At 47.6% G+C, this 24772-nt stretch overlaps 1 protein-coding gene across 2 annotated transcripts; it reads left to right on the top strand.

Annotated features, from left to right (window-relative positions):
* The first annotated feature begins 1198 nt into the window (after positions 1–1198).
* Positions 1199–23796, top strand: slc35f3b (solute carrier family 35 member F3b). 2 transcript variants are annotated; one of them, XM_076018773.1, is made up of 7 exons: positions 1199–1489; positions 14041–14383; positions 17137–17356; positions 21438–21563; positions 22395–22587; positions 22712–22801; positions 23108–23796. In XM_076018773.1, the coding sequence occupies exons 1-7, from the start codon at positions 1414–1416 to the stop codon at positions 23347–23349; spliced, it is 1290 nt and encodes a 429-aa protein (XP_075874888.1). In that variant the 5' UTR covers positions 1199–1413; the 3' UTR covers positions 23350–23796. The 2 variants fall into 2 exon arrangements, with proteins under 2 accessions (XP_075874888.1, XP_075874889.1); XM_076018774.1 differs by lacking the exon at positions 1199–1489 and adding an exon at positions 7439–7683.
* Positions 23797–24772: the final 976 nt, after the last annotated feature.

The following is a 24772-nucleotide window of genomic DNA, read 5'->3' as shown; positions in this document are numbered from 1 at the left end:
CACTTTTCAAATAAAAAAAAAAGAATGAAAAAGTGAAGCACTCTGTCAAGTCGTGTTTTAAACAGTTTTTTTCCGCCCCCAATGTAGTCTCATTGGATCTCACCATAAAATGATGAGATCCATTTAAAGAATGTTTTTTTTTCCCGACTTAAATATTTTAAATTTTATGATCTGTGTCCGTGTGTTCTGAGTGAAGCCCCATCCAGCCGAGCAAAGCCAGGAGAAATACGGAGAGGCCCAACGAGAAGGGCTGAGTCACTTGCTGTATAAATTATGAAGAGTGAAGCGGAGACTAAATTCTCATCAGTGGCAGGGAAGGATTCCAAATTGGCCCTCTCAAAAATGAATCCACCAAATGTAGACGATGGAAATGATGATGGAAAAACTTTAACGGCAATTTATTATTTCAAATGCTGCTATTGGGACCTAATAAAGTAAAACATTGTGCTATTTTTTTTTTTTTTTCTAGCTTTGCTTATCATCCTGGACCTCGCATGTTTAATTTTCCATTGCAGGATCTGAATTCTCTGTTCACAGCCTACATTTGGAAGGTTGACAACACCAGGCAGCTCTAAATTGATCTCACAATGAAACCTGGCCGTACTTGAAAGAAGGATCTCAGGTTGTGACGTCACAAAGGGCTATTTCCCCACAAATTTTTGTGTGTGTTTTTTTTTATCATACTTTTTGAAAGGTGAAGCAAGCAATAGCAGTGAGTGAAGCCCAGGTTTGACTCAGGAACGTTATTGTTGGGGAAGCGTAAAGTCCATCCTGCAGACCGTCACTGCAGATTTCCACTCACCATGATGCAAATTTCCATTTTCAAGTCTCTCGACCATGAGAGCAAGCCTCGTGTCCTTGGACGCAGAGTCAGAGTGTGTCTGAATGCAGACAGGTGCCTCCGTCCAGACAGTTGCAGCCTTTGCAGAAGGAAGGAAAGAGGGGTTCACGAAGGTTGGCTTCGGGATGAGGGGGAGGTGGAGGGGAGGGTCGCTGGTGAGAGGAGGTGATTGCTGTAGCGGTGCCGTTTAAGGTAGGGTTGGAGGGGGGTGGGGGTTGATGGATGTGTGACGTCGGCGAATTGCTGCAATTGCCAAACTGTACGTGAGGAGAGACCATCCGGGACGCGGCGGGCTGTGGAGCAGACTTGAGGAGGGGAGGGCAAGTGGAGGAAAGGGGGTGGGAGGAGAGGCAGAGGAGGAAGAGGAAGAGGAGGAGGAGTAGGCGGCAGCAGCGGCTTAAAAAAAAACAACCCCAGCAGAGTGGAGTCAGATGGATGCGAGGGGACGAGGAGCAGGAGACCGGCTCTAGGAACATCCGGGGGTCCCGTCTAGAGGTCTGGTGTCTGCGCCCAATCAGCCTCAGGGATGTAGTCGAAGCGGTCGGGAGCTCACCCCACCCGAGCTCGGCACCATGAAGAAACACTCGGCCAGGGTCGCCCCGCTGTCCGCCTGCAACAGCCCGGTGCTCACCCTCACCAAAGTGGAAGGTAGGAAGAGTTTCCCCATCCGTCCGCGCCATCGCGCCACCACGGCGCACAATATCAGGAAACGTGCCGCAGCAACATGTCTGATTGTTGTTGCTTGTTTTTTTGTTTTTTTGTTTTTTTTCCTCCTCTCGAAAGCCTGCACGCGCATCTCATTAATCGCATGCGCCAAGTTTAAAGGCGGAGGGCGGCACGAGCCACGGGACTCGACCGGAGCGCGCAACTTTACGCCGTTGACGCAACATCCGCGCAAAAACAGTGCCGTGCACGGGGTCCTGACTCCCCGCGATTCGTCCCGCGGCGCGTTTGCGTGTTCACGAACAGGCGATTTCAATTACTATCGACGCATCGACCACCACCCCCGCCTCCCCCTTCCCTCGGGGACTAAAGCGCGTGCTCGCACCGATTTACCTCGCTTAAGTTGTTATTGCAGCAGGGATTCCCTCTCTCCCTCCCTCACTCCCCACCCCCGCCGAACACCCTCCGATCCTCATCATCACCACCATCATCATCATCATCATCATCATCACCACCGTCATCACATCACACAACTGGCATGTAAAACGCTGGGGCGTCAGTGCATGGCAGCAGGCACGCGAACCCGAGGGATGCCCTGCTGGACACCTGGCATCCCTGCTGTATCTGATCTGTAGAGGAGCACAGAAATGGTGTGTGTGTGTGTGTGTGTGTGTGTGTGTGTGTGTGTTGTTGCTGCAGCAGCAGCACTCACACACCGCATATGTCGTGAGCCCCGGCTCCCCGTCCAGGCTACATCCATTCATCCATTCATCCATCCATCCGTCCCCTCCTGCTGAGGTTCTCCCTCAGCCACATGTTTTTTGCTGAAGAGCAACGTTATGCATTTTTTAATCCAGTATCCCCACCCCACCCCACCCCCGAGCAACGAGGGCTGCCGAACGCCTCCGTGTTCTGCAGGGTTGCGGGGGGAGGGGTGGTGTGTGTGTGTGTGGGGATGTGAAGTGAGGAAAGGAGAAAACGAGAGTGCAGTTAAGACTGTTACCTTCACGCCGATCACACCGCTCGGTTCTTATTTAGAGGTCATGGCATTGTTGATATTGTCCACAGGCGCTCAGGCTGAGGCTGAGAGGAAGGCTTGAGTTACAGTTGGTGAAGCTCCGTTTTTGGTTGTGATGAACTCTGTGGGCTGAACTGCTCCAGCTCATGGGCAGCTTTAATTTTCAAAGACTGTTTTCGCTGGGGAGAGATTTTAAAAACCAAGGGACTTCCGCAGATTTTTTTTTTCTTTTCCAGTGGCCAGGAAGCAGGAGATAAATACGTCTCTGAGGCATTCAGCCATGACACAAAAAAACCCCCATACATACCCAGTTGTGTGGTGAGTCATCTACTGCCAGACATATCCGCTTTCTGTGCTTCGGATTAGAGCGCTTCCAACACAACTGTACAACTGCGAACCACTGAAGTGTTGGGTTGAACGGGCCATTGCCAGCCAGTGCTGGGTGAAACAGTTTTTCTTGTGAGAAAAACACGTTATTGGAGTTCTTATGGAAGCACGTCCACCAATAATAGCACGATGGGACTCAGTTTCTTGAAGAAAAAAAAACCTTGCATTATTGTGGTCTGAGGGTTTGAGGAAACAAGCGTGAATATTTCTTCAGACACTGTTGGCAGTGACTTGTCAAATAAAACTTGACTTCTATCAACTGTCTGACCGAGAGTTTGGGACATGGGTGTCAAAAAATTTGAAAGAAGAGAAAGTTTAATCAATTTTAATTGACCTGTGTCAGTGCTCACTCTCTCTCTCTCTCTCTCTCTCTCTCTCTCTCTCACACACACACACACACACACACACACACACACACACACACACACACACACACACACTAACACTCCTAAGAAAAAGCATCCCATTAAGATGCAGAGGCAGTTTAAACTGCAGACATCCAGCCACTGTAACGCAGTCTGTAAAATGCAGCTCGCTGGATCACAGACTCTTTTTTTCCACACCGTCTCCCACCAGCAGAATTAACGAAACCGATTCTCTGACACCAGCCTGTTTACAAAGGAGGGATTGTCTGATGTGCAGCTGCGCCGCGGACGGCACAGTGAACTTCTGAAGGCAGCCAAAGCCGTCGCGTTTGTGATGTCGGGCCGGCCTGTTCCAGTGGCGGCTTTGAAGGAAGGAAGAATCGCAGGGGTCCACAGCGGATCAACACACCACTTTCTCTCTTTTTTTTCCCTCCATAGACTCTGCTGCTGATGTAACTGCGGCTCCAAAAATCACACTAACGACCTGCCCCTGACTGTCATTCCTCTACCGGTTCACATCTTCAATGTGTTTTGCTTGTCTTCCCCCCCCACCGACTAACAGCGCAAAACAAAGCTGAGAGCATGCGGTGACATTTTCGACTCTGCGAAGCCAAAAAATAAAAAGCCTGTCTGATGGGAAAAAACACAAACATGTTGCGGTAAAATGCAAACCTGGCGGGTGGGGGAGGGGATCGGGTGGAGCTGCTGACAGTTTTTAACTTGAGGTGAGAGGAACCACAATCATAAATCACACGGCTGCAGAAGGTGTCGTGTCAGAAGCTAATTCCTGACTTCCTTCTGTCTGCAGCCACAGGTTCGATCCACTGCCATCATCTGGATTGTTTACTCCTTTCTCTGTGACAAATTCACCCAATCAGCACCGCGCACGACATCCTTCATTTCCGCATCTCTGGTGTCATAGAAAGTTGTGTTATGTAATGTGACATAGAGAACATGGTGCCCAGTGTTGTCTTATATGGCGTGACATAGAGAGTTGTGTTACGTGACGTGACATAGAGAACATGTTGCGCAGTGTTGCGTTACATGACGTGACACAGTGAGTTGTGTTACATGACATGACATAAAGAACTTGTTACTCAGTGTTGCGTTACATGACGTGACAGAGAGTCGTGTTACATGATCTGACATAGAAGAGTTGCGTTACATGACGTGACAAAGAGAATATACTGCCTGGTGTTGTTTCATAACATGACATAGAGAAGATGTTACTCAGTGTTTTGTTACATGACGTGACATAGAGAGTTGTGTTAGATGCTGTGACAGAGATTTGTGTTACATGACATAGAGTTGTGTTACATGACGTGACAAAGAGAATATAGTACCTGGTGTCGCGTTTCGTAATGTGACATTGAGAACTTCTTGCTCAGTGTTGTGTTATGTGATGTGACATAGAGAATATGGTGTCCACTGTTGTGTTATATGACGTGACAAAGACAATTGCGTTACGACGTTACATAGAGGATATGGTGCATGACATGTCACAGGACGTGACAGAGAGAATGTGGTTCCCCATATTGTGTTACGTGGCATAGAAAGTTGTGTTACATGATGTTACATAGAGAACATGGTGCCTGCAACAGCAGATTAAGGGTTCAGAGTTAGGGTAAGGGTACATGGTGATCAGTGTTGAGTTTCTTTGTCATGTAGTGACGTAGCCAAGACATCAGCTCCCTGAAGATAGTAGCTATTGATTACGCCGCAAAACTGTCTCTGGGGAGAGGCCCATCGTGCCTCTGTGTTGTTGTTGGGAGGGGGTGTTAGAAGTTCATGAAAGACCCGATAATATCAATAATTTCATCATACCCTGTGAAACAGAGCTGACACCTCTCGAAGGCACGTCTACCTCCTGAATGATGGTCACATTTCAGCAGGGGCCATTAAAACCTTTCCTCAGGACTCCGCGCTGCTTGGGTTACAATTTATCAATGAGAACATGACAAATAAAAGCAGACGGAGGTGTGTTTCACAATAAACAGACAGGAAAACTGATTCAGGGTCTGAAGTGAAAAGGTGGTTTCCAGCGAGAGGGGGTTTGTGGGGAAATCTATCATTTTATTATGGATTATTCTTGCCTTCTTGAAGATGCAAGATTTCACTGCTGCGACGCAAAAGTTTGATTCATCAGTAAATTGTGCATGCGACCTTGGACTGTCCACAAAGCAAGTGATTATGAAGAAAAGGCAGTCTGGGGGATGACAAATTGAATGCTTTATCATCTTGAGGTAACCGTCATTTCTTTTTTTTTATCTTTGGACCGTTCAGTGTGCAACATGTTTACTTCTAGCAAACCAAGAATGCAGGAAAACACAAATCCTCCATCTCGTGCTCATTTGCATGCGTCTTATTTGCATGTAAATATGCATTCGTGTTACTGAAAACAGCAACAAGGCTCAGAAGGCGGACAACGCCGTATCTGCTTAAATGAAGGCGACGCGTACATGCATGCATTTGTTTCCCCTGCAAAGGTGACATGAAAAGGTTATCACCCGTTTGTCCCCCTTTGATTGTGACAGTCAGCGGAGAAAAATGACGACTCTTTTGAGCTAAACTCAACTTATTCTGGAGCTTTTCATTCCTTTAAGAACTCACAATTAAATATCCAATAAAAGCTTTTACGTGGGCCTTTGCTGCAGTTTCACTGCCTTGAAATGCAACTTGAATAAGTACCTCGACGGATTTACAATGCAAGAGGGCCATTATTATTTCCCTGCTTCCTTGTTTCTCTCAAAGTAAATGCCTCTGTCTAAATCATTTATCTTCTGTACCCGTTTCCTCCTGCGCTTGGGGTCGCAGGGGTTTGCTGGACAAGTTCATTGCGGGGCCACGCTGGAAGTCACTCACGCTCACAAACACACCTACGGACAGTTTAGAGTTCCCAGTTTGCCTCACATGCACGTTTCTGGACTGTGGGAGGAAGCTGAAGTCCCGCATAGACAGGGAGAACATGCAAACACTGAAATCAGTGAATTGCAAACAAGTTAATCTCTGTCTCTTCAAGTAATCCTATCTGATTCTCATTCTGATTCCTTTGACAGCAGTAGTGTGTTCTATCATACTGGTACCATTTGACTGTGCTGTTCAAGCTTAATTATGACAGTGCTGAATTGACAAGATGCATTTAGATCGGTTTTGCGTGTGTGTTTGTTTGTTTTAGCGGTTGCGGTTATTGTGGCCACTCAGCAAAAGCCTGCGGTGTTTGCCTCATTGCATTTCATCTGTGAAATGACTTACTTGGCAGTTTACCCCATCTTAGACTCATGTAGTAAACTTCCCACTTCTGAATTGGAAAGCATTAAAGCTTCCATATTACGCCTACTCTTCCATCTCCCATGTTTATTTAGGGGAAATGAAATCCACACTGTGTGAAGAGGGTGTTGTTACTAACTACTTATGTATTCGTAAACGTTGCAGTTGTTATCTACACATGACTTCTACTGGAACTCGTGGCCGATCTTTAAAATATTGATTTGAGGAGGAAAGTGGAGGGACTCTCCCCGGCTTTTTTGAAACGGCAGGTCCATTACGCTGCAGTGTAGTCGGCTGTTGGTAACGCAGGAGACAGGGACATAAGGGGAGGGATGCTTTAATAGTCGGGGATGCCACTGTCAGGTGGGGGAGAAAAAAAAAGTGTTGTTGCTATTGCTACACTGTGACACCCATGCAGTTTTGGGCCGTTGACCTGCTTCCCGAGCATCTGTTGAAGCAGCTGGGCAGGACGGACGGGCCGTGACTAACAACAAGTTGGCCGACTCTGGGGAGGAAGTTGCTCCTCTGTCCTCTGAGGCTGAAGGAGGAGCCGCCTGGGGGACTCGCGGTCAGAGGTATCGGTAACACTTTTGTCCCGCCCTCTGTCTGCCCTCCCGGGGCCTTTGTACCCTCGGCCGCGTGCCACCCGTCCTCTCGAACCAGTGCGGCGCAGCGGGGTGTGTTTCCTGCCTGTCTCTTTGTGGTGTTATTGAGTGAGACGGGCTTGTCAGAAAAGACGTCTCCGGACCTTTGAAGGCGCTCTGACTGACAGTTTGGCCCAACCGAGCTGTCACAGCTGGGTGTCACACACTCCTACTGTCTGTTAGGGGGAGATTACAGACACAATGACTGCTGCCTGTCCGTCCCGACGCCTTGTTTGCTGCGATAAAAATATCGCAACTCTGTTGAATGCCCAGTGCGCTCCGAGCACATTCAGGGGAATCTTGTTTACCAGTGTCGATAGTTGCCGATTTTGGCGGGGAAAACAGCTAATTGTCAGATGCTAATTCCTGGTATTAGTCAAACCATCTGGGCAAAAAAACAACAAATGGTTTAGCCACAAATGCGGACTTAACAGTCGGACTCCCGTGTTGGAATTGACAAGATTACAAGTCCACTTCACTGAGGAGGAAAGTGAAGCGGTGAGTTCCCCGCACAGCAATCGCTCACATTTCACCGCCTACAAACCTCCAGGAGACAGCATTTCCAACCCATCTGAAACTGTTTGCGTATTCCATAACCAGTTACAACCGGCCTCTGTTACAGTGCGGCGCTGAGAAGCAGCTGCCACAGGGGAAAACCACTGCGGAATCCCGATGAATTTTAAACAATGGCTGTCGCTGAAGAGATTAGCGCGGATACTGCTTTAGCGGCAGTTTCTCTGTCTATGGAAGAAAAAACAAGTTCCTGAAGACACCAGGGTGCATAGCGGCTAACCGCGGCCATCTGGCGTGAGGCTAATGGCTTGCATCAATGGGGTTCTTAAACTAGCGGTGACAAATCTGATTGGGTCCGCTCGAGTGGAGCAGACAGGGAGTTTGCCTCGTCACCTTCAAAGTTTTCCTTCCCCCTTTTCCCCAGTGCTCTCCTCGCCAGATGCTTGGCTGAGATAAATCCAAAGGATTAAGGAAACATTCCGTCTGGCGTGCCAGGTTAGGAGATGAGTTCAAATCCGAAGCCTTTTTTCCCCTTTTGCACTTAGTTTAAAAATCTATTTCATGCTTTCCCCCTCACAAAAAAATAAATATGAATATGGTTTCACGTCAAGACACGTGGCGTTAACCGCATCTCTTCAAGTAATCCATCTGATTCTGATTCTGATTTCTTTGACAGCAGCAGTGTGATCTATCACACTGGTGCCATTCGTCTGTGCTGCACATTCAAGCTTAATTATTACAGTGCAGAATTGACAAAATGCATTTTTGCGTTTGTTTGTCCCCGCACCCACACAAAAAATGAATTTGAATATGCTTTCACCGCAAGACTTGCTGCTAATAGCACCTCGGGTTCGCCGCCGTGTAATGTTGGTTCGCGAGCGTGTCACAGTGGGTAGATTCTAACAGTCACTTCGAATTTGTCACCGCGTGGAGCGCCGGCAGACAGTAAGACAAGAAGGAGAGTTCCTCTGAAGTGTGTGATTGATCTGTTTACCCTTTTGACTCTGAGGCACAGCACTGCAGTGCACCAACAGTCCCACGGAGGTGTCGCTAAAACTGGCTCGCCGCTCTCCAAATTATTAAAGGGCTCCAGAGGCGAACACAGAGACGTGGCTGCTCATGCTATTGTGCTGCTGTGGGATCTTGTGAGGTTTAGATCAGGTTTTAAAAAATAAAAAAAGAGGCTGAACGGATGTCGTGGGCGGTGGCGTGTTCAGTGACATAGCGGGGTTTTTTTTGTTGTTGTTGTTTTTTTTTTCTCGGCCTGTCATTTTCAGTGGCAGTGTGAGAAGTGTGAGAGGGCAGCCAGTCAGGCAGGACTCTGCTGGCGCGTTTGGGATTTGCAGCTATCAGCAGGAGAGATCTGCACTGCAGAGTCTGCAGGGAGGAGGGAGGAGGGCCCGGTCCTGAGGCAGGGAAGCATGAAGGGACGAGCGGGAAAGAGGCGGACTGATAAAGCAGGATGCTGCGACTCGGCTTCACTTACCACGTCCCCTCCCAACCCCCACCTCCCCCCGCTTGAGGTCTGTGTGGAGACCGGCGTGCCGTAGTTCTAAAGGCAGACAGGTGGGCCCGGAGATGAAGACAGATTTACTTTGCCTTTTAGTTGTTAGGAGGCGAACTCGCCCAGAGGGTTTCACATTAAGTGGATCTTCCTTTCTGAATGTTAATCAGGGAGAAAGTGGTTTACTGTGGTGATAATAAAATTTAAGAAAAAGACACCGTCGCAGACCAGCAAGCAACTCCGTCTTCAAACGTCACATGTATTTGTGCGTCAAAGTGTTTGAAAGCTGCGTAATGAACTCCAGAGCGCCAGGCTTTGATTATTCTCAAAATTTGTGGCTGTTTAAGCAAATCTGAAGCTGGCTTCAATTTAGGCGCAATACCTTCCACCCATTCTGTCGATTTAGTTAAGAGCTATAATATCCTTTCTATCAAGTAACTTAAGGCAGCGCCATATCTTCCTCATCTATTTTAAAGCTGAAAAGACCGGTTCTAATTAAGAGATACGGGTCAAAAGCAAAGACGCTGCGGGCGTTTCCTCACGGTTGGGTCGACCTTGACTGCCGACATTTGATTATAATCCAATGAGGTTGAGTGCTTTCGGTCAATCGTTTAGCCGTTACACAAGGACACTCGGACGCGGTGTTTAAGTCACGGGAGTAATAATGGCTTCACAAGTCATTAGTGGAGGAGCCTCGCCTACCTTGCTCCGACACTCCCACGGCCTTGGCTCGCTCTCTCTCCTGCTCCGATGGATCCGGCGGCGCTCCGGAATAGTTCATCACCTGCAGTAGAGGGTTGATACGGCGTCATTAAGTACCGCAGAGTGAGCCGAGACATGATACAGTGTCTCGGAATTTAATTGCAGATGCTTTAAAGTTCACACGAAATTGCATCCGAAACATCCGAGTTCCTGCAAGCCAAGGCAGTCCATTTGCATTCAAATCAGTGACACCAAAGCCACGTTTTGGGCCAAATTGTCGACTGTAGGAGCCTCTGGATAAAACAAATATAACGGGAGGAGGGTATCGCAACTCGGTTCACGAGTCTGCAACGTTGAAATCCTCCAACGTTTTCTTGTTTCTTACCTTGTGTAGCATTTGACAAAAGAAAACAATACAAGCAACTGAGTCTGTTAAGAAGCGTTTGAACACTGCTGGAGGAGGCTCAGTGAATATCTCCACCAAAACCTGATGTTAGCGGTGCTGTTTTCAGCCAGACACTTGGATTATGCCACACGAGCAGCAGGGATACACACAATGTGTTTTTTTTAGGTCGTGTAACACCTAGACACAATAGGTGCCCACTAGGGGGTAGTGCCCGTGAAATTCCAGAATGCTTCTATGGATCAGAAGATGCAGTGGTGAGTAGCGAATGGGTGAAATCTCATCCGAGGAAGTGAGCCATCCGTTCCCTTAATAGTTTATTTTCTAGGAACGAAAGGACGTTTTGTCCTCTGACTCTGGCTCACACCTTCGCTAAAGAGCACAGGCTTTGCGACAAAGACATCACGTTGTTTGTCATGACATGAAGCGTTCATATGGTCCAGAGCTGAAAACGCTTGGCTTGGCCCGAAGTGCCCCCCGGGGGCTGATTGGCTTGGCTCGTCACTGCATTTGCAAGATTGGAAAGTGCTGCGATATGGAGCGGTGGCCAGCATGGCAGGGTGCAGGACGAAGGCCCAGGGTATAGGAGGGATAAAATAGCAGCGTAAACACGAGATGACCTTCAGAAGAAGACAAAGAGGCTTTGGATCCTAGAACAGAGAAACTTAACTCTCACCCAGCGTTCAGATCTTTGATAGACACCGACGAGCCTTTCTGTTTTAGGCCTTGGCTGATTGATTGGCCGATTGATTGTGACAACAGGTTTTTGAATGTAACGGTTTTCTGCTAAAGCCGTTTCCATCGCTAATGAAAAGTAATATATCACTATTATGTGTCCTTGCACATATTGAGAGCACTGCTATGCAAAGCAGCCTGCGCATACGCGTTTCCCTCCCTTTTATCTTTGCCTTCTCTGCATAACTGCAGCCATGCTGCCGGAGTTGTGTACCCTCGTTGCGTCTCTTCCAAACTTTGCATAGTAATGCTCTCTGAGTCAGTCTTTCTGCAGCGATGCATGAGACGCACTGTAGATGGACAATGATACATTACAGTCAGAGAACAGCATGTCCAGAAAATGTGGCATTTTTGTGAGCAGTGTTGAAATAATAGCCCTAGAAACATGACCAAGATGCCTAATTCCAAAAGTGATGCCTGTATTCTCTGTATACATCGCCTGTGCCAATTAGAAATACTCTGATTTGAAACAATAGCAGGACATTACCGTGCATGCGAATAAATTGGGTGTTTGATTGTGTGTTTTTGGCCCCTCTGTCGTTACAAGCACACGGGGACTAGTGAGCCAGCCAGCTTCTTATAGCCAGACGCGAGGCGTTGATATTGGTGTGTGAAGCGTTGCCATAAAGTATGTTCTCACGAGAGGGTGCCGGGCAGGCAACCAGAGCTCTGTAATCCTGCGCCAGCTCAGCCAGGCGTGCTGCGTCAGCGTCAGGGTTGCCATTCTCTCAGTCGTAAGTCAATGAATCGGAGAAAAAGGCTTTTGGAAAATAACATCTCAGGTTGAAAAGCTGCATGGTGTTGCTTTGTAAAACGTGGAACGATTTGTTTTGTTTTCTGCCCTCATGCCCTGTAGAAAGTGTGATGGACACACACACACACACACACACACACACACACACACACACACACACACACACACACACACAAGCTGTTTCAACAGCCTGAATTTAGAGAAATTTCCCATCTCTGGTGGTCTCTCCAACGCTGGTCCGGCGGCGCAGACCACCTTCGAGGATTTTCCTAATAACGTTGCATTATTCTATCATAATTGCATCACGTATCATGATTTCCCTCCTGCGAAAGATAAGGGATAAAGCCGTCTGCCCAGCGTCCACTGGGGAGCCTGCTGCAGCATTAGCATGGCCGACGACAGTCATCAGGGAAGTTAATGTGTGATATAATGAGACCACCTGGCAAGGTCAAAGGCAGCTCTCTCTCTCTCCCTCTCTCAGAATGAGCTTCACCAGGCGTGTTAGCCGCCCTTTCATACGGCTCTGTTTATTATATAGCAAGAGGGTCGTGTTGGACCTTGGATGACACTTCATAAAAAGACAATGTGATACAGAGGAAATGGTCATCGGTGATCAACCGCGTGCAGCAACAGCTCAGACAACGTGCGCGCGAGCGTCCTTCCCATGCAGCGTCATGATTATCGTCCTGATGATGATTTATTCTCGTCTCGCCAGGGGCCCGTTTGAAGCGAGTTTAGTATTCCAGTCAGCTGGCTGCGGTGCGGATGGATCTGCAGAGGGCTCCCGGCGGCCCCCCTGGAGACACCATTAGGGAGATCCCACGTCTTGAACTTGTTGGAAGGAGGCAGGAAGTTACGGCACGTATTGTACAGCAGAGGACGGAGCAAGTTTGGTTCTTACCACCAGATTCAGAGGGTTTGGGATTATTTACTCTTTACCGATGGCGGTAATATCGTAATTTATTCGTCAACGTTCTCCAGGATGTGCTATTTACCCGTCAGTAAGCGGCACCACTAAGGGATAAACGGAGGCAGCTGGCCGTGTCGGGATGCAAATCCGCAGCATGAGAGAAGCACCCGTCATTATGTGAACGTAAACCGAGAAGCCAAACGGGAGGAACTTCATTATAGATGTTGCATAATGAGATGCCGAGTGCTTAACCGCGGCATTATTAAGTTGTTTCAGCGAGTCATTAGACTTTTTACCCATGAGTGGGTTTGTTGACTCAGGGGAAAGAAACGACCTTGCCGGAGCGATTCCGTTTTTGAAGCGGCGCAGGCGTGCGTGGGGAAGAGTTTCGCAAGACGTATGGCCGCTATCGGTTTTTGACAGGAGGGCTGGAAAAGTCAAGCGCCGCTGTGTGCACGTTTTGTTCGCTAGGGATGAACTCACTTGCACAAACATGTCATTGTAGGATGTGAGGAGGTGGTGGAGGAGGAGGAGGAGGAGGAGGAGGAGGACGAGAGGGTCAGCGTGGATTGGGTGTCAGTTCTGCCTCTTTTGTCCTCTGTTGCTCGCCGTCGCCACGTTCTTAACTCGGATGTCTGATTGATTAACCTCAAGTTCGTTTTAACCGCGAAAGCTGCTATTTCCGTCCGGATGTTGGGAGCGAAAGTCACTCAACTCCCAACGTTTGAAGGTGCTCTTAGATCTCCGGGACGTGATCATGGCTAAATCATGGAAACATTGTCACTTGGTATGACCAAATTTATGTCACTGTGGAAAGAAGTGGCTAATTGCAGTTCAATGCAAAGTGTCCTCTGTTGACTTGGAAGGAATGTACAACCTCATACATTAATTCGGATGGAATTTGAATACATTTTAAGGTTTTAAGAGTCCGCAAATTCCATGTGAACAAAAATAATACTTAGTGTCACATATAGTCTGCTCATGAAAAATGGCATCTAACAAAGAGTTTGGAGGAATGGACGGATACTTAGAAATTAAATTGAATAAACTAAATCATTTTATTACATTCAATTTATCTCTGTCAAATAATACCAGGTTCCTCACTTAGAATTGTTTTTTCAAAGTGATATTAATTAGTCAAAAAGTTTGAACTGACATTGAACTGATAAATAATGCCAAGAAAATAACATTTGCATACATTTTAGGAGGTCAATCCCTCAAACAGCCTAAGTTGTCCAAATTAAAAACACAAAATAATGTGTTTTTGTGTGTGTGTGTGTGTGTGTGTGTGTGTGTGTGTGTGTGTGTGTGTGTGTGTTCATGCCCACCTCCAGGAGAAGACCGCAGCAGGGAGAATGTGGTGGGCACCACGGAGTCACAGTCGGCCAGCACCGCTGCCGGAGCCGAGTCCTCCTCCGGCAGGCGGAAGCTCCACTGCTGCATCCGGGTCACGACGGTGCAGGTGCGCAAGGCGCTGTGGGGCGTGGCCATGGTGATGTGCGTGTGCTCGTCCTGGGCGGGCTCCACCCAGCTGGCCAAGCTGACCTTCAAGCAGTTTGACGCCCCCTTTACCCTGACTTGGTTCGCCACCAGCTGGAACTGCCTCTTCTTCCCCGTCTATTACATCGGCCACCTGTGCAAGAGTCCGGAGAGGCAGACGCCCAGGCAGAGATTCAGGTGAGACCGTTGTTTCATGCAGAGCAAAAGGCAACAGCAACATGCAGACAGAATAAATATAGAAATATAGAGGCCTCTCTCCTGCTGATCCTGATAAGCTGAGACTTAATCCTGCTGTCAGAAAGCCCTTTAAATATGTAGATGTACGACAATAAACAGTATATTTTACACCTGGAAAATCTAATTTCATTTTCTAAACGTGTAGTTGTTGTGGAAGGAGCACTTCATCATTGACATTATGTGGTAATTTTCCAGGCAGGCTCAGAGAACGTCAGAAGGTTGAGACAGGTTGTTAGAAGAACGACCTCAAAATGTCAATTATGAGATTATCTCAGCCGCAACGTGAGAATTCAGTCCTCCGAAAACTCTCCCGGCTCACTCAATGGAAAACAGGTTTATTCCTATAGTTAAACAAACAAAGAAACATAAACACAAACTTAAATAGCCAAGTTAAAAATGAGGCAGTGGGCCAAAATGTCTGTTAGCAAAATGCTTTACTGCAGAGGTCTGGAGCTGTACACAACTACTGTAAGTCATTCATTTGCAAATTTCTCCTGGAGATCAATAAAGTACCTAATCTAATCATAAAAGTAGAGGTAGGTTTGTAAAAAGTAATGTTGCCATTTCTGGTCAGGTCTTTAATTTGAAATGTCAGCCTAATGAGTTGTTGCAGCTGGAAAGCCACAACAAGTCCGCAGGTGTGCACCTAATGTAGCTGTGTATTTGAGTTTGCAAAAAGAAATAGCTATTGCTGCAACAATAGCCAGTGTAATAGCTGGCATGTACCAGTGGGGGCGCGAAACGGCAAAGTTTTCCCACAGAAACAGCTGGAAAATCGCGGCGTTTAGAGGAAAAGTCTTATCTCCGCTACCTGCTGAGCCACTTGAGCTCACGGAGACAATGGGGCCGCTCCAGCTGCACGTCCCCGACGCCGTTCCTCTTTTTCAAGGCTTAACACCAGAAGCCGGGTCCTTGGCTTCAGGCTGAGCTGTGTTTCGAATTTCAAAACACAAAGGCCGTTTTTCGTTTGTGTGCGTTTCCAAAGCGCACCTGCTGGCGAAGAGGAGAGCGAGAGGGAACGGCAAACCTTCAGTCTGACTGACATCAAGTGGTCAAGGCTGCGGCACAAACTAAATGCTATTTTAATATTAATAAGATAAAAAATAAGAATAATGAATACATTTAAAACTCGCAAAAGTATGCTGAATTCTAACACAAACTCTACACCCAGACGTTTCACCTTGTGCGCTGCTTTAGTTAAGGCTGCAAAATAAAAACCACCGTGATATTTTTGTGGCGTCGCTTCATCACCTCAGAGGTTACAATAGATGGCACTCAGAGTGTTTCAGCTGCTGCAGGCACACCTGCTGTCACATGTGATTAGCAGGCGTGTTGATTAGGCTCGTTAGGATCAGGTGTGTCAGAGGAAAGTGTTTTCAGTCACAGCTTCCAGAAGGTTCAGGAACTCCAGAACCTGTCCTGTTTGTGAGAAATAAGTGCTGTGAGATTAGCGCGCTTCAGGTGCAACAGTTTTCCCGGAAGGGATTTTCACATCAAAACAAGTCCAGAAACACAGCGCTGAAAGCTGCTCTCCGGAGTAGCTTTGGCAAGGGTTCACATAAATGCCGCACACCTCCTTCTCTGAAACTGATAAGATAAATTCCAAGCAGACAGTGAAATGTCTTGTGCCATCACATCAGCACTGAGGGACAGATCAAAGTGACGTTCAGGGTCCGGAGATCTATTACCAACCACAGAGATGGTAAAAAATGCAGCAGCTACAAAGAGGAAATGTTTACTTTTTATTATTATTATTATTATTATTTAGCGAATCATCTGTATTCTGTAAGTTCACTTGGCGGTTGACTCGACGGTGGCGGCCGCTGAGTGTCACTGTGAGAGATGCTTTGCCAGTGCCGACTCAGCTCTCCGGAGCTGATTTACAGCAACCTCTGTAACAAATGCGCGTGCCGCCGCCTCGTTTATCGCCGCCGCTTCGCTACTTTCGCAGGATAAACAGCGGCAAGGCGAGAGCTGCGTAAACATCCGAGGTCAGGAATTACAGCACACAGTTGTTTTGACGTGGGGAAATCAGGCAGTTGTGTAGTTTTTTTTGTCGTTAATGGAATATTTCTCCGGCGCAGAAAGCAAAGAATGATGTGTTTTGAGTGTTGAGGTGGCAGGACTTGAAGGTTCCACTTTAATGCAAACTTTTTTTTAAACTCAAAGTAATGTGTCTAGACAAGTGGCCATGAATCGTACTTTGGGCAGGGCTTAGACCTTCTAAATAATCAAAAACGGCAACATAATTTGGAATTTTTGATAAATGTGGCCTGGCTGAGTGCCAGTATTTAACCAAGCACTCCTGCAGCCTCAAAGCACAAAGAAATCGAAATGTTTTTACAGTTGATAAAGCCGTATTCAGTGCAAAGCCGTGTGTACTTGCTGTTTAATCAGCCTCCCTGGGTTTTTACTCGTGATTTAAAAATATCTCGGCCACAACAAATGAAGGCCTGAAGGAGAAAAAACATTTTGTTTTTTCAATAAAGCAGACGGTTGAACTTCAGATTGGAGTCTAATGTTTAGTTTATTTTACAGTTGGCGTCGACGGGTCCCTCTTGCACTGCGATGTTGGGTTCAATTTGATGTAACTGTTTGAGAGGGACTGAAACAGTCTCTGCAGTACAATCAGACAGCAGCTTTTTATTACGCTGTCATCTAATGCTGCGTCTCTCTCACGTCTCGTTTCGCAGGGAGTGCTGTCGGTTTTTCGGCGACGACGGTCTGACGCCCAAGGTGGTTTTCACCAAGGTGGCGCCCTTTGGCCTGCTGTGGATCCTCACCAGCTACCTGTACCTGCAGGCGCTCAGGAAGATCAACACGACAGACGCCTCGGCGCTCTTCTGTTGTAACAAGGCCTTCGTCTTCCTGCTGTCTTGGATTGTACTCAGAGACCGCTTCATGGGGGTCAGGGTGAGTCCATCTGCCCGCGTATGCGCGCGCGTGTGTGTGTGTGTGTGTGAGAGAGAGAGAGAGAGAGAGAGGATTGTATAAGGGAGAGAGAGAGAGAGAGAAGGACAAAAGGAGTTTGGGTTATTCAGTACTAAGTGATGCTTTGCGCACAAACCGCAAGCAAACAAACTGAGCTTTACACTTGAAAAGAGTACTGTGTTGTTCCACAGTGTTTTGAAGGTTGACTGAATTTTATAGGACCAGTTCATCTTTTTGTATCGAATAAACTTCATAATCTGCGACACAATATTAACTTTTTAGGTCTGATATTGTTCACATATCTCTATTCTTTTATCCTGGACACCATTGGAGCAATACTTGTACAATTCATAATCCTGCAAAAAAAAAAAAAAAAAAAAGCTTGACGCCTTCTGCATAAACTGATGCTTTGTTTTGCCTTCCAACAACAAGAAAGCCACAAATTGTTGTCTCGGTGGCAGAGATATCAGTGAGGATTCGCTGCTCTTCGTGAGATCACAAAGGGCTGAGAGAAAGTCAGGGTTGGATTTGAAAGTTTCCGCTGAGTTCGCTGGCATTCCGGAGACACATATCTCCATTATATAACATTATGTAAGTGAATTTTGCATCATATAGGACCTTTAAATATTTAAACCTTTAAACATTTAACAAGACCTTGCTTTTTTCAGGTTATGTATCTGCATTTTGTTATGCATGACTCTTCTTGCCTTCACTGTGAGCGTGTGGAGCGTGTTCATGCTAACACTCCCCAGGTGGTGTCACAACCTTGGGCACTTGGAGATGTCAAACATCGACACCTCGTCAAATATTTCATGTTTAACAATTTTGCCGCCGTCAGGTGGCTTCTGTTTGCCCTGCAATATTCTGTTTGCCTAATATCTGTGACGAGTCAATATTGCCGATGAGTATCGACTGGCTGATATCTCATTCCTTTCTGAAGTACAGCGCTGCAAATCTAACAGAGAGTTAGTTAGCGCACGACCTTCACTCGCCCTGGGCGTCTGCTTCCATTAAGTCTCCTCCCTTTGACGAAGACAAGAAAGTCATCCGTCTCAGTGAGCTGGTGTCACCCGTTTGTCACCCCTATTAAGGTCTTTTGTGCCTTGAAAAGTGGGGCATTGCTCCAGCTAATATTACAGTTTCAGAGGCCGTTGAATTTATTTCTCATGTCCAGAAACATCCAGATTTTTACTGCCAGTTTAGCCTTGTGGTGAGGCACTTCAACGTTGAAGTGAGTTCTTTGCCAAAGCCAGTCAGGAGTGAAACAATACAAAGGCCTTCAGAGCCGCCACTTTGTTATTCCTCTAATGCAAAAGATTCAATCTGGTTCAGATAAATTCACATTGTCCTCTGTACCATGCTAATCTCATAGCAGCGACTAATCTCACACTCGCTTCTCCTTCTTCTTCTTGTGTGTGTGTGCGTGTGCGCGCGTGCGTGTGTGTGTGTGTGTGTGTGGGAGCAGCTTGCAGCGATTGCTTCCTTCCCGCTTTTGTCAAGACTGATTCGGTTACGTAACGCCGACTCCGCCAGAAAAGTCTTTTGGATACGGATTTGCGAGTCTTCGGACGAAAAATAAAATCCGCCAACCAGCTGCGGCTGCGGGGCTAACGGCTGAGCGTGGGCGGGTGGGGGGGGGGGGGCATAGTGGGGGGCTGGAGTCATGCAGCGCGACACGAGGAAGCGGCCCTCTCGTGTGACACCTGTGTGACAGCGACGGCGGCGTTTCGATGTGCCGCTCAAATCTTTTCCACCCGCCGCTTGCCTCTCATGTGCGGCCCAACGCTAGCAGCCGATTATGTCCGCATTAGCGGAGACAAGCGGAGCCGTGGAGGGTTTTCAGCTCTGCGCATTTTAGGCAACCCCACCACCACCACTGCACCTCCTCGGATGCTCTCATATCTGCAGGCATTCTGCACTGTGCAGAACGAGTTCCACCCCACACTGCAACGCACCCCCCACCACCACCACCAGCCCCACCGCTCCCTGGTGTGCTGCTGCTGCTGCTACCCCCATCATCCACGATGAAAGGCCTCAGCAGAGACAAATACTGTAATAATCCCGCGTCTCTCTGCGACGCTCACCGCCTCGCTACCCCTCTTCTGTCTTCCTCCCCTCTCCCGCTTTGCGTGCTGCCGGGAGATTGCTGCACTGGGTGATGTCTGCGGCAGCAATGCAGCGGAGCTCGGACAAGTTTGTGATGGAGGTGAGGGGGCGGGGGTAAGAGCGGGGGGGAAAAATGGTGGATGCTAAGCCGTCCTCGTTGAATACGGGGGCAGTTTGGAAAATTGCAAATGTGTGAAAACCAGGGCAGTCAAACGATTAATTTAGTAAAACTGCGATTAAGCTCTGAATTTCCAGAGTTAACCACAACACGTTGTGATTTGCATATTTATATTTTGTTATTTTTCCTTGTTACACCCATATTGATATGAAGCTATTCTTAGCAGAGTGTCTTAATTGGAAACCAAATGAACCTTTCGGTCTTTTGTATTATTATTTCTTTCACAACAGTGCATCTAGACCAGGGGTGGGCAAACTTTTTTAACTCGTGGGCCACAATGGGTTGTAAAATTTGACAGAGGGGCCAGACCAGGAGCAGATGGCTGGAGTGTTTTGGTGACCCACCTCATAGGAGTCAAAAAAATATGTCACGGGATATGTAGAAAACATGTGCTTTAATGTCGACTGAAAAAGAACAAAAGCATTAACGAAATATCTGTCTTTGAAGCCCAATGATATTTACAGTAGCTCCTTATTGAAAATTCTCTGAAAACACTGAAAGAAATGGATGAAATACAGCTATTTTATTATTTACTTACCATTAATATGATTTCTTTAAGTTTGGCGGGCCGGATTGAAAAGCTTTAACCGGGCCAAGTATGGCCCCGGGGTCGTACTTTGCCCACGCCTGATCTAGACCCATTTGTTTGTCAAGGTGAATGAAACAAAACATGACCTGGTCATGAATCCAAAGCAAATGTGTCGAGAGGGTGTTATTTCTTCTTATTAAATATGAACACAAAGAAGGAAAACTGTTTCTGTCCTAAGCTCAATCAAGAGTCTTATGCGATCTGCTCCAAATATGAAAATGAAAGTTCAAGATAAACACAGCTAACGCTAGCAGGATGCAGAGTCGACGCATAGCGCTACAGCTTGAGGACCTGGCTACGGGTGAATGGAAGGGACCAAAGACTAGCGATTAAAATGCGATTAAACGAAATTAGCATTAATCACGTCAATCTCATTGCAATTAACGCTTTAATGCTGACACCCCAAGTTAAAATAAATGACACGGCCCCTTTACCTTTTGACTCGTCACATGTTGGAACTACTTGAGAAAATCAAACGCCGGCACGCGCCAGGTCGCTGACCTTGTGAGCCAACAGTCCATCTTAGGTAATGAGATATGTGCGTGTATGTGTTTGTGTGTGGGTGTGTGCGTGAGTGCGAGTGACAGGCAGCCTGCAGTGCAGAATGAGCCACTCCAACCGAGGTGGTGGGAGGGCTTTGGCCAGGCAAAAAGATATAGCACATTTATCTTCCTGTCACCTCCCTAATGCGGAGCTGAGCCACTCGGCTGGACCATCGCCTGCCGTCGCTGTAGCCTTCGATCGCGTGTGTTGTTTTCAAAGCGCGCACGCTTAAACGTACGGTAAAGTTGCTGCGGGCGCAGTAGAGCGCAGTTGACGTCCTGACTGAGCTTTGGATGGGGGAGGTTGTTTGATATGTCAATAAACATGTAGGCTGAGAGTAAAAAAAACATAACTGTCAGACAGCTAGCTAGCTTGCGGCGAAGCCGCTCTTCCCGCCCTTGAGAGACTCACCTGGCCGCCCACCAGCCAATGAAATAAAACTCACAAATTAATTACATCATTACAGCCCCGTGTCCTGGGAGGCTCGTGACTGTTACTGCGACTGCGCTCTGCGTGTGACCGTTGATTCCCCGCAGAGCCATAAAGCTCCGGCCGTCTTTATCACCGCCGCGCGAGCGACGTGTCATCCATCACCTCGCTGAGGCTCTCTCGCTCTCCCCCCACCACCCCTCTCTCTCTTCTCACAGATCGTAGCTGCTATCTTGGCCATTGCGGGCATTGTGATGATGACCTACGCCGACGGATTCCACAGCCACTCGGTCATCGGTATAACATTCGTAGTGGCCTCCGCCTCCATGTCAGCCCTCTACAAGGTACTTGTTCACCCTTGAACGATGAGAAATGGTAGTTCGCTTAGTGGCATTGCGCCCTTTCAAGTAAGAAATGGTTGCACAATGCACACGTAGTCTGGCTTTGTATTAGAAATATCTGCACGTTTTCCAACCAGTGTCTTGTGGTAATTCATTCAAAAGTCACAGATATCTAATAATCATCTTATTTAGCCATTTGTTTGCAGCCTCCCACAAAGTTTTTGTGTGGTTCCTGCTTGAACTGATGTTTTGTGATGTTAAAAGAGGTTTTACTGGAAGGGGATAGAAAAAGGTTACCATTTGGGAAGGCAGACCAGTCATCCTGAACCTGGAAGAGGTAGCTGTTCCCTTTGTGACATCACAGCGGGTTAAACGTTTTGGCACGCTATTCCTGTAAAATGAAAAAAACAGCAAAATAAATATGTTGTTGACTTTTCACATCACTGTGTTCAAGCACCAACCAAAGAGACAATATTGTGAGGAAGCAGTCGGAAAGGATGTTTTGTCGTGTAGTTTGGGGAGCTGTAAGCGAGTGACGGGTTTGCGCTTGATATGCGGACTCGTCTGCAAAGTTCGGGGAGCCCAAAGAAGTTCCACCGGCTGAATCACCGCGCCGCTGCCTGTGCTCTCTGGTGTGACAAACAGTCGGCCTCGTTCCGCAGACATGACAGGAGCTTGGCAGGCGCCGCCGCTGCAACACCCTCCTGCTCCTGCGGGTGGCAGATTTTTGTGCATTCACCGCTCTCCTCCTGCTGCTGCCCCTTCCCCTCCTTCTCCTCCTCCTCCTCCTCCTCCTCCTCCACCTCTTCCACCTCTTCGTCTGTCTGTCCTCAGGTGCTCTTTAAGATGGTCCTGGGCAGTGCCAAATTCGGGGAGGCTGCACTCTTCCTGAGCATCGTGGGAAGCGCCAACTTTGTGTTCGTCAGCTGCGTGCCGATCATCCTCTATTTTACGCGGGTGGAGTACATCGGCTCGCCGGCAGACATCCCCTGGATGTACCTGTGCGGGGTCGCAGGCCTGCTTTTTGGTACGAATAATTACACAGCTGACCGCTCACAATCGCAACCGATCGCGATCACAACATCGTTACAGTTATTCGAACGGCACGTCTGAGCTGCCGCTCTGATTTCTAATGTTGTGTCCCTCCGCAGCTTTCAACGTTCTGATGAACTTTGGCATCGCCGTAACGTACCCGACATTCATCTCCCTCGGCGTCGTCTTAAGTGTTCCGGTCAACGCAAGTAAGCCTCTCTCTCTCTCCTTGTGGGCCTAACTTTTTTTGATGCGGGTCAAACTCAATATTTGATGGCGTTTAAATCTCATCAAATGTGGCCATTCATATTTAATGAGGAATATAATTTGAATTCAGAATTGGCTTTCCCGGTCTGTGCCCCCCTATTTACATTTTGAAACGATTACTGAGGTTGATTTACATACTGAGTTTTGCAATTCATTGTTATACTCATTATCTCATTTCTCCGCATCGCGATTTCTGGATACAGTGCGCACCAGTTGCTTAACTATGTTACGCCTTCATCCTTTCACAGTGGTGGACCTCTACACGTGCGACATCCACTTCAACACAGTGCGCCTCATCGCCGTGTTCATCATCTGCCTGGGCTTCCTCATGCTGCTGCTGCCAGAGGACTGGGACCAGTGCATCATCCAGCTCAGCACCAAGCTGCGCAAACGCGACGAGCCAGCAGAGGGCGACGGCGAGGCGGGCGCCACCACGGGCCTCAACTGGAGAGGGAGAGGACGGGCCACCATGTCAACATTTGCACACTGACTCCGAGAGGAACCGATGCCGACCAAACACAGACCGAAGTGTGTCCTCGCTTCACTCAGATTGTCCTGGGGGCGGGGGGCTGCAGACGAAGGCACAGAAGGAGCATCATTATTTCGGGGTGCATTCTGACCAAGCTGGGTGCATGGAATCATATCAATTGTAATCCTTGTTACGCCCCCCGCAAAACGATCAGGTACGGATTGATTTGCCTATTAACTTTCTTTTCGTTACCTCTCAATTTTTTTCACGCGCCGAATCCTTGAGCCTCAGACGACTTGCCGACTTGCCTGATTCTTCTCAGCTCTGAGAAACCAGAGCTTTTCTCAACGCAGGCCCGACAACTTGTGGACCTGCCACTTTAAAACGTCTACACTCCCACACACCTTTAAAAGATCCAAAGATGGATGCCTAAAAAGAAAAGAAAAACTGAACCCAAACACACACACACACACACACACACACACACACACACACACAAATAAAAGGAGCCCCCACTGCGGCGTTCCTCAGGTGTAAACTGAATGCCTGCCTTTCCAGCACTGTACATAGCTTCACACCTCAAATGTCCCGGAGCTGTGGCACTGATCTGCACTGATCTGGTGTGAGGTTGGAGCTGTCCGGGCGTCTGAGGATCAATCTGAAAACCGAAGAAGCTTTCACATCAACTCACTTCGCTCGTCCTGAGAGGTCAGGTCCGTTCTGATCACACCGGCCGCCGCCCTCCTCCGTGTGCGCTTAACTCCTGCTGTCGGTGCCGTCAACCTCGGCCAAGGCTCCGCGTTCGGTCAGGAGAGACTTGCATCTAAATTATGCGTCACACACAGATGCACACTTCATTTAATGAGGTATTAGAGGACTATAAATGTTTGCAGTGAGTGCAGAAAGCTCTTGACTCATAATTTCTGTTGCATAAACATTTTTTTTATCTATTACGGCGTATTGATAGGTATTTCTGCTTAAAAAAAAACATGTAGAGTATTTTGTTTTGTGCCAGCATCATTGCCATTTTAATCGAATATGTAACCTTGCTGTCACGGTTAATGCTTCAGGCATCCCAGACATTGGACTGACTAAAAGCACTCGTGAAAATAATGAGATCGACAGGCTTAATTCAAACTTGTGATGACCCCTTTAATACATTTGAACGTTAACCACAGCGATCACCGAGCCTCCAGTTGAATCATATCAGTTAAGCTTTGATATTATTTGCAAAGGGGGAAAAAAAAAAGAAAAAAAAAAAAGCGGATACTGAACACGCGGTAAACGGTGAGTAAACTCTGTCCTGCGGAGAGCTGCGTTGTCACGGAACGTGTCTTGCATTAAGTCCACATGAAAAAAGTTTACCGTCTCCCTTTTCATGGATCACACTTTTGAGGCAAAGTTCCACCCGAGATGAACTTGTGACGGGCGCCGCCGTGAGGCG

This window comes from Nelusetta ayraudi, unplaced genomic scaffold, assembly GCF_046127955.1.
Source record: "Nelusetta ayraudi isolate G7.1 ecotype Tasmania unplaced genomic scaffold, CSIRO-AGI_Nayr_v1 ptg000008l, whole genome shotgun sequence".
NCBI classification, from domain to species: Eukaryota; Metazoa; Chordata; class Actinopteri; order Tetraodontiformes; family Monacanthidae; genus Nelusetta; species Nelusetta ayraudi.
Note: the sequence above shows the minus strand (reverse complement) of the source record. Positions and strands in the feature narration are given on the sequence as shown.

What these genes read in the sequence shown, in the direction of transcription:
- slc35f3b (XM_076018773.1), top strand. Translation starts at nt 1,414, where the DNA reads ATGAAGAAACACTCGGCCAGGGTCGCCCCGCTGTCCGCCTGCAACAGC. An exon ending in CCATGTCAGCCCTCTACAAG is followed by an intron (nt 21,564 to 22,394) that starts GTACTTGTTCAC and finishes GTCTGTCCTCAG; the next exon opens with GTGCTCTTTAAGATGGTCCT. An exon ending in AAGTGTTCCGGTCAACGCAA is followed by an intron (nt 22,802 to 23,107) that starts GTAAGCCTCTCT and finishes ATCCTTTCACAG; the next exon opens with TGGTGGACCTCTACACGTGC.